The sequence below is a fragment of the Sinocyclocheilus grahami genome, unplaced genomic scaffold, assembly GCF_001515645.1.
Source record: "Sinocyclocheilus grahami isolate Dianchi unplaced genomic scaffold, SAMN03320097.WGS_v1.1 scaffold1382.1, whole genome shotgun sequence".
Lineage (NCBI taxonomy): Eukaryota > Metazoa > Chordata > Actinopteri > Cypriniformes > Cyprinidae > Sinocyclocheilus > Sinocyclocheilus grahami.
Genome location: NW_015506561.1, coordinates 313510 through 326241, shown reverse-complemented (window position 1 = coordinate 326241; position 12732 = coordinate 313510). Strand labels below are relative to the sequence as shown.

General features: G+C 39.0%; 1 protein-coding gene across 1 annotated transcript in view; it reads left to right on the top strand.

Moving 5' to 3' along the window:
• The window catches only part of LOC107569803 (CTTNBP2 N-terminal-like protein), a 17190-nt gene extending 12970 nt beyond the window's left edge, over positions 1-4220 (top strand). Inside the window, exons 3-5 of the mRNA XM_016255959.1 lie at positions 1332-1604; positions 1763-1870; positions 2909-4220. Coding sequence (XP_016111445.1) covers positions 1332-1604; positions 1763-1870; positions 2909-3970 — 1443 coding nt within the window. The 3' untranslated portion in view covers positions 3971-4220. The remainder of the gene's footprint in view (positions 1-1331; positions 1605-1762; positions 1871-2908) is intronic.
• The last annotated feature ends 8512 nt before the right edge of the window (positions 4221-12732 follow it).

The window sequence follows — 12732 nt, the reverse complement described above, 5'->3', positions numbered from 1 at the left end:
TATATATATATATATATATATATATATATATATATATATCCATCTGTGTGTCTTTACCCTCCTCCTGACATTCATTTTCATTCCTCTTTTCCTCGTAGACGTCTAGTCATTTTTCAGCAGCTCCTAGTCTTACAGCTTTCAGCTGAAATCACGAAACCTGCCATGTCCTTCTGAACTACCCTGTACAAAGTGGAGTGTTTCATCCCACCCTTCTCGTGACGAAAAAAACAGGAAGGGGGCAAAAACCTTTTCACACCACTGTACATTCAAGCTCAAACCTCTTTTGTTGAAACCAAAAGTATGTTTGTAAGTTTAAGTAACCACCCAGAACACTCTAGCAACCACCTACAATTCTTAGCACTGCTCAGAACACCCTAGCAACCACTTAGCAACTCCTTAGTGACTGTCCAGAACACACTAGCAGCTCCTTAGCTACTATCCAGAACATCTTAGCAACCACACAACACACTACCTAAAAACCACCCAGGATACCCATCAAGCAACTCACTACAAACTCTCTAGCAGCCACCGAACACACCCTAACAACACCTATTAACTCCTTAGCAATCATGCAGGACACCCTTCAAGCACCTAGGAAACTTTATAGAACTGGAACAGGAAATTTTCTAGTAACTACCCAGTATACCCTAGCAACTCCCTAGCAACCACCCAGAACACTTTATGCAGCAATAACCTGGCATATTTTGCTGTTGGTCTCAGATTGTCAACACTACTTGAACGCTGTAATATAAGTCTCTTTCTAGCTCTCAGTGACACTCTCTTCACTGTTCAAACAGTTCCGTTCGGTTCCTTGTCTCTGTGTTTTTTTTTTCTGGGTCATTTCAGGAGGTATTAAATTACTCCAGCTGGAACTTTTTTTGGTGTCCCATTCGCTGCATTGACCCTACCTATACTGGAGCAATTGTTTCATCCCTTTATGGACCCCTTGCTTGACCTCTTACTTAAAACAACAAACACCGGGAGCTGAGCACACACACATATACACAGAGCCTAAGAGAATGGTTTATGTTGCTTTTGGCAGGGTCATATGCTCTGTATCATCTCATTTCCTGTTTAGAAAGCAAGTATGTACTGAGTGTGTCTGTGTGAAAGAGAGAAAAGTAGAGGCCTTTTTACAAGGCTTGCACAGTTGTTTTGAATGGAAGCTACAAAAATGAATCACAAACTACCAAGATAACATCTCGGATAACAGTTTCATATCAAAAGATTATGGAAAATTGGATTTTAAACACTAATTGTTTAAACTGAAATGAGCAGAAATCCTTCTAAACTAATCCAATAAATACCTATCTGTCTCTGTCTCGCTACAGGCCCAGCATACAGATTGCGACATGTGGGAGCGATATGGCAAATACAACCTGAGCGACCCGTTCCTGGCCCTGCAGAGAGACAGTGAGGTCCTCCAGAGCTCGGGCCAGACCAGGGGAGATGGAGGAAGTTCCTCCCAGAGACGAGAAGGGTTCTGTGGGGCCACGGCTCGCTCGGATCCTTTGGCGGTGCTGAAGCTGGTGGTCGGACACTGCAGAAGGATGCAGGAGAAGATGCTGAAACAGCTGGCAGCTGCCGAGAACAGACACAGGAGGGTGAGTTTATACTGGATAACGGCTGAAAGCCACTGGCATCGATACTAATGTGAGCATCATATCATTTCAATTGGATTTACCAGTGTAGCAGGTCAAGGAGAGATTGGTTTATAGGCTACTCATTATCTCATTCTGTCACCTCTCTGTGGTGGTTTCAGGTCATTGCTGATCTGGAGGAGGAGAAGAGGAAGCATGCTGAGGATACTGCAGAAGGAGATGATGTCACATACATCCTGGAGAAGGAGAGAGAGCGCCTCCTGCAGCAGGTACAAAGAACTGAAAATACTATATTTAAATTAATTTGAGGTACCACAGGGGAACAGGCTACAATTTATTTTTATTTTATTTAATAAAAATGTGTTATTGCTCTATTAAAATATACATTTTAAAAACAATTTTTAAAATTATGATTTTACACATTTAAATATGCAAATGATGTATCATGTGATTAAATATGCACATTTTTGCATCCCACGGAAAATGTCTAATTAACAGATCTGATTGCTAAAGCCTTTGTCAAAACACAGTATTTAATAAAACATGCTGTTTAATATAAATAGAACATAATATTAATATAAAATTGCCCACAAAATGTAAAGGAAAAATAGGAAAGATTTTCTAGCAGCAATAAAATGTAGGAATAAAATGTTAAATTAGGAGCTCAACCATGAAAAATTAGATATTACTTTTAAGCAAAATATCCTTTTACAGATGCAAACTAATGCTAATATGAAAGGTGACTTAAAAAGTATCCAAACATTGTTATAAGATACCTTTTTTTTGTTTTTTTACCTTTTTACTAAATACAATTTTTTCCCCCTTTTTTGGCAGTTTTTTTTCTTCTTGTTTTAAGCATGAATTGAACTAAATTTAGTGAGGTTTGCACTTGAAATGACCAATTATAAAATAATTCCAGACATTCTGCTGTTCAAAAGTTGTTTTTTTGTTATTTGTTCAAACTTTCAACAGTAACTTTCAAATAAGTGCTGTTTATTTTAAATATTCATCAAAGAATGTTTTGTGAAAAAACTGTTTTCAACATTGATAATAAGAAATGTTTCAAATCAGCATATTAGAATGATTTCTGAAGGATCATGTGGCACTAAAGACTGGAGTAATGATGCTGAAAATTCAGCTTTGCCTTCAAAGTGATAAATTACATTTAAAAAAATATAAAAAAATAAATACATTGTAATAAATTTACTGTTTCACTGTAAAATGTCTTATGTAATTTTCTTTTGTACATGTATAAATCTATCAGTGTATTTCCAACTAATTTGTTTATTTTTTTATACTTTTTTTAGTTGGAGTTTGAGAAGGCAAAGACGTCCCGAATGGAGAGAGAGAACAAACGACTGTACGATCAGTTAGAAGACCAGCGAGTCCAGCATAAACAGCTTATGATGGTGGTGAGCCGTGAATGCAACCGCTCCGGCACGCGTACCCATGAGGAATCCCAGCGCGCCAACGAACTCAGCCATCGCCTCGATCGTGAGCGAGCGGCCAATCAGGCTCTGAGGACGGAGCTCGAGGAAGAAAAGAAGCGGGCTATGCAAACGGAGGCGAGGCGAGAGGAGCTGCTGGCCGAGTTTGACACTGAAAGGGAGCAGCTTGGGCTGAGATTACGAAAGGAGGAAGCGCGTTGTAGAGCACTACAGGAAGAACTAGAGAAGCTGAAGAGTGTGATGAACAATGCAGAGGAGAAATCAAACAAGATGCAGACAAAAATGAACGGACACCATGTTCTTATGGAGGAAGATGGGAATGTTGAGAAGCAGGGCATGTTAACCAATGGGAGCTCTCAGACCAATCCACAAGCTCACAGCCCTACAAACAGCAATCAATCACCTGACATGCCCAGTACACAAGCTGCATACCAGGCTGGCATCAACCAGCGCTTCCATGCAGCCCGTCACAAGTTCCAAGGCCCCTTTGATCAAGATTCCCAGACCGTCTCCTCTCCTCCGAACAGTCCATGTGACTTCTCGCCCTGTGCAGCCCATGTGACTCCACCAGACAGCGCTTCTTCTAAACAAGCGGCCCACAGCACCGTCACACAGGCCCTGAGTCGCTTCAGCACTCAGCAAAGTCCCAGCAAACCAACATCCCCCAACAGTTCCCCTTTCGGCACAGATTACCGCACATTGGCCCACTCTGGGATGTTGTCTCCCACCATCAGGTCTCCAACTATTCCCAGAGGGAACCCACCTCCAATCCCACCCAAAAAACCAGGCCTCGCTGACACACCTTCTTCTCCAGCCACACTCCGAGCTGCTCACTTGGCTCAAATGACGGCCGGTTGTGGACGCAGCAGCAACTCGGAGAACAGCAAAGAACCAGACCTGGTGCTGTCGTCTAGCGGCTAGCAAGCACAAATGATGAACTTGATCGTGTCAAACACTGTTGATTTTTATTTATTTTTTTTGTAAGGGACATTTCAGGTTTTTAAAATCAGTTTTAGAATATTTGAAACATATATTTTTGAAGTAAATTTGCAATATTACCATATCTCAGTCAGATACATGTTGATTGTGTGCATGAATACATTATACATTCTGTATTTTACCATGAGAAAACAATCACGATCACAGACAATCACCAGCTTCTATAAATAGTTTTATATATTGTTATTCAAACAAATATTTATATAAACACTACCACTCAAAAGTTTGGGGTCAATGCCATTTTTTTGCCATCTTCAGCAAGGCTGCATTAAACTGATCAAAAGTGAAGTAAAGACTTTTAATAATCTTATATGATTATTTTAAAAAAATGCTGTTCTTTTGAACTGTTTTTTCAACATTGATAATAATATGAAATACTTTTTGAGCAGCAAATCAGCATATTAAAATGATTTCTGAAGGATGATGTGACACTGAAGACTGGAGTAATGATAGCTTTCATCACAGGAATAAATTACATTTTTAAATTTTAAATTGTAAAAATTTTACAATATTGCAGTTTTTAACTTTATTTTTTGATAATGTAATAAATGCGGCCTTGGTGAGCATAAAAGACTTCTTTCAAAAACATTTTTAAAAATCTTACCAACCCCAAAAGTTTTGAACAATAGTGCACATGATTGTGTATCTGAACATTTTACCCTTCCCTGTCATCTGGTTTATACACTGAACTATATATTTAACAGATTGCATGTGCAAACAGCCCTTTGCTTTATCACATAGCAGTTTGTTTTGTATATCTAAAGGTACTTGATATTTAGCCTAATATTTACGTCTCGCTCAGAATCATGTTGCAGATGTGTGTATCGAATTATAATGTTGTTTTTGTTTATCTTTTTTTCTTTTTGTGATCTGAAATGAATGTTATTTTTATAACCAATGTAATTTTTTTTATTTTTTTGTTACACTTGTAGACATGGGCTGGAGCAAAAGATTTTAGATTTGCATATTTGTATCCTAAACCCATAAAACAGAGACCACAGTATCACCCATTCTCAGCCATTCATGTTTGGAAAGGAATACTAGTACACTAGCTTACTGCATATATTACTTATATACTGCCTTCTGTTTTTTTATAATATTATGTGAAATAAAGTTATTTTGAGATTTAATCAAATGTTGTTGTTGTCATCATAGATGACATTTGTCACTAGAAATGGACGGTCGAGTGGGGTGCATTGCATTATTGCATTGCAGTATTATTTTTAACATTAAACTGACGAATCAGAATCAAGTCTTCCAGAGAGCCATCTAATAATGAACGTTATTATAAAGTTTTATCTTTTAATGAACTGATGATCAAATTAAACACTCAGTACAAGCTCAATACCACAGAAATGAGTCAGTGTATGATTCTCATTTTGATGTTACAAGCACGACCGACCCTTAGATCCTCCAGCATCTGCTGTCTCAAACTCAGGACAAAGCGTGTGAAAAATGTGTGCATCACAAGCATCCATATGAGACTAACAGGAGCAGGGATCAGTTTAACTAGCCAGGAGCCTCTCCCTAAATCCTAAATCCCCTCTTTATGTGTGTGTGTATATGTGTGTGAGTGTGTGTGGCCCGGGAAACAGAGAGGCAAACACGCATGAAGTATGTGCCACTGTGCCCCCCCTGGTCACAATGGTCTTACCAGGTTCCAATCAAGCACAAACTCACTGCTTGTACAGTCTAGAGCTGGACTCAACTTGAAAAATCTCATTTGAATCTATTTAAAAATTACAATATAAATCAAATTAAAATCATATAAATTAAATCTACTATAAAAATCTAATTTGAACTGAATATAAAACACATTTCAACCTTCAAGGGAACTCCACACTGCATCCCCTAGGGGACACCTTGGGGAATGCCATCAGCAATGAGAATTGACCACTTACCACACATGGTTCGGGGGCTGAAGAGGCAGCTAGGCAGACCGATCATGGGGATTGTAGGTGGGGCATGGAAGGAATCTGACAGGAAGTGCTTTCCCTTTCAGGAGTTCCTCTGTGCGTCCGAAATCGCATACTGTCTGAGTAGGTACTACATTTGAATTTACTTCACAACCGTTAAAAACTACATTCTATATAGTATGAATATGGGTAGTATGAATGAAATTCGGATGTATACATCCTCTATGTTGTTACTGTCACATGACCTACCAGCGTCAGTTGCGTCGCTTCACTGCCATTCATATATCCTTTCCCGTGGCCTCATGTGTCCATCAAATGCACACTTCAGAATCTGGGCGGAAGTAGTAGGTCATACTGTTCGCCTACTGTTTTTTTTAATTCTGTGAATTCGGACATACTACTCACCCCACATACTGTTTTTCGCATACTATATAGTAGGGAAGTATGTGATTTCGGACGCAGCCTTTCTTTCTGTTCTCTTCCGAGGGGTAGTAGTCAGCATTCGCACGACCATGTCCGGCTCTCTAGGGGATTATAGTGACGCTTGAACTAGGTACGCTTAGCTCTCGAGTGAGTTAAATGCGTGTTGTTTGATGCGGTCACAATAATCGGTTCCACCCAGGCATGACTCTCTCTCTAGGGATGAGATCGAGCATGGGGTTTGTAGGCAGGGCATGGGAGGAGTAGAAAGTTTCACAATTTGAGTTGAATTACTGAAATAAATGAACTTTTCCACGACATTCTAATTTATTAAGATGCACCTGTATTTGTTTGAGAACGATTTTCTTTGATGGCTATCCCTTTTTATGAAGATTGTAGCAAGATGCCCCTCCCCAGTGATTTTGGGTTTTAAGTAGGGTTTCTTGCTCTCTTCTTAGCAGCTTCTCAGGATGGGCTGCCTCCAGTGTATTTTCGGTGGCCCATCTGTTAGATAATTAAAGTTGATAAAAGTCTGAGGACACTTCCGTTTGACTAGCTGCCCGGGTGGAGCAAGATGTCCCTCACAAGAGTATGTGGCTATTGAAGCAGGGTTCCTTGCTCCTCTGTTCAGTCTACATGTACATATTCCTTGGATTGAGCTCTCATAAAGTCTCCCTATTCAGGAAATAATTTGTCAAAGATGTACTGGTTGAGGCTGGTTTCCTTTGATAAGATCTCCCCCTGAGTCGAGAGCATTTTTCCTACCTAATATTTCTGGTGGCATGGTTGGGCTGCCTCCCCACTTTCTAGAGCTTTTAAGTAGGCGGTCCCCCTGAGGTTCCTTTTTATATGCTAGACTGCCTCCCCTGATTTCAGGGTATTCTCAAGCAGGCAGTCCCCCTCAATCCCACATGCTTTGGGCTGTCTCCCCTGCGATAGGGTTTCACAGGTGTGTCCTAGGAACACAGCTGTTTGAGGACAGTTGTGTTCCCAACTTGGCTGAATGGAATATCCCTACTTATATTAGTGTTGGTTGGTTTCCCCATTTCCCCCCAAGTTATTTTAGCTGTCCGAAGCACCATTTTTGGTGCTCTCTCACCAGGTGGACAGGCATGCACCGTGGCATGGTGTAGTGGGTATTTCGTTCCCCCTTGCCATGCCTGGGGCCTGCCTGTGTCACGTCTTCTTCAGACAAAGTTGATGACGTGCATTACAGGCACCCTCTTATACCTCCGGGTGTTCCGCTAATGATGTCACGGGCTGTGCAGGCCAAAGATTTGGAGTGTTTTCATGCGTGCTTCAGACATCGGTCATACTGATGGCATTCCCCAAAGTGTCCCCTAGGGGATGCAGAGTCTCATTCCCTCTTGGTGAACCATGGTTACATGCGTAACCCAAAACATTTTTATATTTTAGAAAATAGCAAAAATTTTAAATTCTGTCATTATTTTCATACACTGAAAAAATCCCAGCAAAGTCTTATAAAGCATGTGTGAATAAATAATATATTAACTTTTACATATGATAGTGCTGTAAAATGATTAATCGCGATTAATCGCATCCAAAATAAAAGTCTTTGTTTACATAATATATGTGTGTGTACTGTGTATATCTATTATGTATATATAAAGTCACATAAATATTTACATGTATTTACGTGTATATATTTCTATTCATATTAATTATATCATATATAAATATTTTAACTTTTACATATGATAGTGCTGTAAAATGATTAATCGCGATTAATCGCATCCAAAATAAAAGTCTTTGTTTACATAATATATGTGTGTGTACTGTGTATATCTATTATGTATATATAAAGTCACATAAATATTTACATGTATTTACGTGTATATATTTCTATTCATATTAATTATATCATATATAAATATTTTAAATATATAAGCATAACATATTTTTCTTAAATATATACATGCATGTGTGTCTATTTATATGTACATAATAAATATACAGTACACACACATATATTATGTAAACAAAAACATTTATTTTGGATGCGATTAATCATTTTACAGCACTAATGATAATATATTCATTAACTCTATTTTATTAGATATATATAATAATTATTATAGATTTAAATTTTTTGTGAACTACTCATTTAATGTCCCTTGATGTACACTCGCTGAAGCACTATTTCCCACAATCCAATGCGGAGTAGCGACGAGCTGGAAGAGAGAGCGGGAGCGAGCGAGTTTGAAGGAGAGATGCCATTTATATCGTTCTTATTCCTGCTTTAACTTTATATTTCATACATTATATTAAAATATGTTATGTAGGCATTAACTCAATTTAATATTTTACTAATTTACTGAGGTTGCATCTTTCTTAATTTACAAAAATTATTTGGTGGATAATTTAAAATTGATCACCTATAGGTAGAGTATTCATTCTGATGTAAAATGAACGGTCGCCTGAGGGTGTCTACGACCTGTCATCTTATCTGAGTGCAAAACTCTGCTTGGGAGAGTTTCAAGATACTATAAATAATAAATACAAAAAATTATGAACGTGTTAATGTGTATTTATATTTGTTGACAGTATTTTAATAGTATTTAATGATTATGAACATATAAGCATTACAAAACAAATTAATAATAGACCATCGATGAAACCACAAAGCTGATGCAGAGGCATGTATAATTACAATATAAAGTAATTTTGAGTGTTATTGCTATTAATATTATTTTCTAAAATAAGGTGCATGTAATATAAGTTCATACGTGGTCTCATGCGCAGTGTAGCCTACACGTCACCGTCCGAATCCGTTCACTCCTTTCTGATATAGTGCACTCAACTGCCATACACTATATAGGGATTAGTGAATGAGTGAGCGATTTCAGACAGCTTTAGTGTGTGCCTCCGTTTGAGGACCTGACGACATGCATGACGGCGGGATGCGCTCTTGGTGATGCATTCGCGAGGCTACCGAGAGCAGAGGTAAAGCTTCGCTTTTACTCGAGATTGTAGACAGTGTTTGCATGAGTGCATTCACCTCTCGAGGGAGTCACACAGGCTTAATGTGATGCATTCGCGGCAGTTTCTGTTCTCGCCTGATTCTTGAGGGAATCTAGTGTTTGAACAGAGCGTGTTTGGCTCTCGAGGGAGCTGAAGGCACACTGCGTGATGTGATCACGCTGAGAAATGCCTCGTATGCTTGATTCTCTTTTGCGGGGCATGGAAGGAGTCTGACGGGAAGTGCTTCCCTTTTCAGCAATTCCTTTCTTTCTGTTCTCTCCCGAGGGATAGTAGTCAAAATAATTGGTTCCACCCAGGCTTGACTTTCTTTCGATGGATTGCGGTGAGGTGGGATCGAGCACAGAGTTTCCGTTTTGAGCTCCTCTTGTTACCTCTTTTAAGCGGAAGTCTATCAAAGGTGTACGAGAACCGTTTCCTTTGGTGGCTATCCCTTTTATGAAGATTCCTCCAAGATGCCCATCCCCAGTGATTTTGGTTTTTAAGTAGGGTTCCTTGCTCTCTTCTTGGCAGCATCTCAGGTTGATCTGCCTCCAGTGTATTTACGGTAGCCCACCATAAACGTTGTCAAAGCTGATAACTGTCTGAGGACAGATCCCTTTGACTAGCTGCCCGGGTGGAGAGAGACGTCCCTCACTACGTATGTAGATATTGAAGCAGGGTTCCTTGCTCCTCTGTTCAGTCCACATGTAAAGGTTCCTTGGGTTGAGCTCTCATAGACTCCCTACTCTGGAAGTATTTTTGTCAAATATGTGCTGGTTGAGGCTGGTTTTCTTTGATAAGATAAGAGAGTTGAGAGCTTTTTCCCTACCGAATATTTCAGGTAGCCAGGTCGGGCTACCTTGGTGCTTTCTAGGTCATAGATGGTCCCCCTGAGGTTCCCTTTTGATGTTATAGGCTGCCTCCCCTGATCTCAGGTTTTACTCAAGCAGGCGGTCCCCTCAATCCCACATGCTTTGGGCTGTCTCCCCTGCGATAGGGTTTCACAGGTGTGTCCTAGGAACACAGCTGTTTGAGGACAGTTGTGTTCCCAACTTGGCTGAATGGAATGTCCCTACTTATATTAGTGTTGGTTGGTTTCCCCATTTCCCCCCAAGTTATTTTAGCTGTCCGAAGCACCATTTTTGGTGCTCTCTCACCAGGTGGACAGGCATGCACCGTGGCATGGTGTAGTGGGTATTTCGTTCCCCCTTGCCATGCCTGGGGCCTGCCTGTGTCACGTCTTCTTCAGACAAAGTTGATGACGTGCATTACAGGCACCCTCTTATACCTCCGGGTGTTCCGCTAATGATGTCACGGGCTGTGCAGGCCAAAGATTTGGAGTGTTTTCATGCGTGCTTCAGACATCGGTCATACTGATGGCATTCCCCAAAGTGTCCCCTAGGGGATGCAGAGTCTCATTCCCTCTTGGTGAACCATGGTTACATGCGTAACCCAAAACATTTTTATATTTTAGAAAATAGCAAAAATTTTAAATTCTGTCATTATTTTCATACACTGAAAAAATCCCAGCAAAGTCTTATAAAGCATGTGTGAATAAATAATATATTAACTTTTACATATGATAGTGCTGTAAAATGATTAATCGCGATTAATCGCATCCAAAATAAAAGTCTTTGTTTACATAATATATGTGTGTGTACTGTGTATATCTATTATGTATATATAAAGTCACATAAATATTTACATGTATTTACGTGTATATATTTCTATTCATATTAATTATATCATATATAAATATTTTAAATATATAAGCATAACATATTTTTCTTAAATATATACATGCATGTGTGTCTATTTATATGTACATAATAAATATACAGTACACACACATATATTATGTAAACAAAAACGTTTATTTTGGATGCGATTAATCATTTTACAGCACTAATGATAATATATTCATTAACTCTATTTTATTAGATATATATAATAATTATTATAGATTTAAATTTTTTGTGAACTACTCATTTAATGTCCCTTAAAATATCAGTGCTGCTATTTCTGCTGACTACACTGGTTTATCAGATGTCCTGTGTGTCAGGGGATGGTCAACCCCTCTGGTGGATGCTGCTAATTAACATTCCTGTTTGGGACAGTAGGTCGAGGTTGCGAGGCCGACAGGGACGCATGCCTGGCCTGGTGAAATCTGTCTCCCACACACTGCTATAATCACCAGCTCCTCTAGATCAGGGGAGGGGAGGGCACTGACCTCTCAGTACAGAAAGGACAGGTCACTAATTATTGGTGCACATCCTGAGTCCCAATGGGTTAAGTATTCTTGTCACACACTGTTTGGAGACAACAAAAAGGGATGCTCTCCACTGTATGAGCTCCAATAGTAGTTAGATTTTTCATTTAATCATATTTAGTTGTGGTTACTAAGGCAAGCGTCACTATGACTATAGTCCACACTTAATGATAGTGTTAGTGATCTGAACAAACTTGTAAACCTAAGTATTTGAAATATTATGGCACAGAACTTGTGATACCTGAAAAAGTGTAGCTTGTAGAGGAGAAGTGATTAGACGTGCAATTGTGACACACACACACATATACAAAAAAAGTATATATATATATATATATATACTGTATATATATATTGCAATCAGTTCATTGCCTGTATATTTGAGTGTCTGTTTCCAAGACTTACAATATATATTTATATTATTTTAACATGAGTAAATAAATGGCATGCAAACAAAATGGATGCTACACCAACTTATCTCCTAATTCGCGTATTTCCTCCTTTAATGATCTTGGCAGGAAGCTAAAGGACAGAGTGTAAGTCAAAGTGACCAGAAACATTCTTTCTTGAGCTCTTTGTTGTTTACTTTGTATTACTGTTTGTTAAGCAGCTCCCACTCTATCTAATACCAGTGGTGTATTTTATGAGCAAGCTGGTCCCAAAACATATAGGCAATGGCTACTATCTTTGTTGATAAGGTATTATTTGAGTTATATATAGACTATTATATGCCAGTCCAGCATGTTGATACCTTAACAAACACTGGACGTCTGGCCTCATATAACACTATACTGAAGCATGTTTTCAGGCAACAGACAGATAGATAGATAGATAGATAGACAGACAGATGATATAGATAGATACACAGACAGACATATAGAGACAGAGAGATTAGACAGACAGACAGACAGATAGATGATATAGACAGACAGACAGATAGATAGATGATATAGAGAGACAGACAGAGAGACAGACAGAGAGATAGACAGATAGATAGATAGACAGACAGACGGACAGACAGACAGACAGACAGATTATATAAATAGATAGACAGAGAGACAGACAGAGAGATAGACAGATAGATAGATAGATAGATAGAT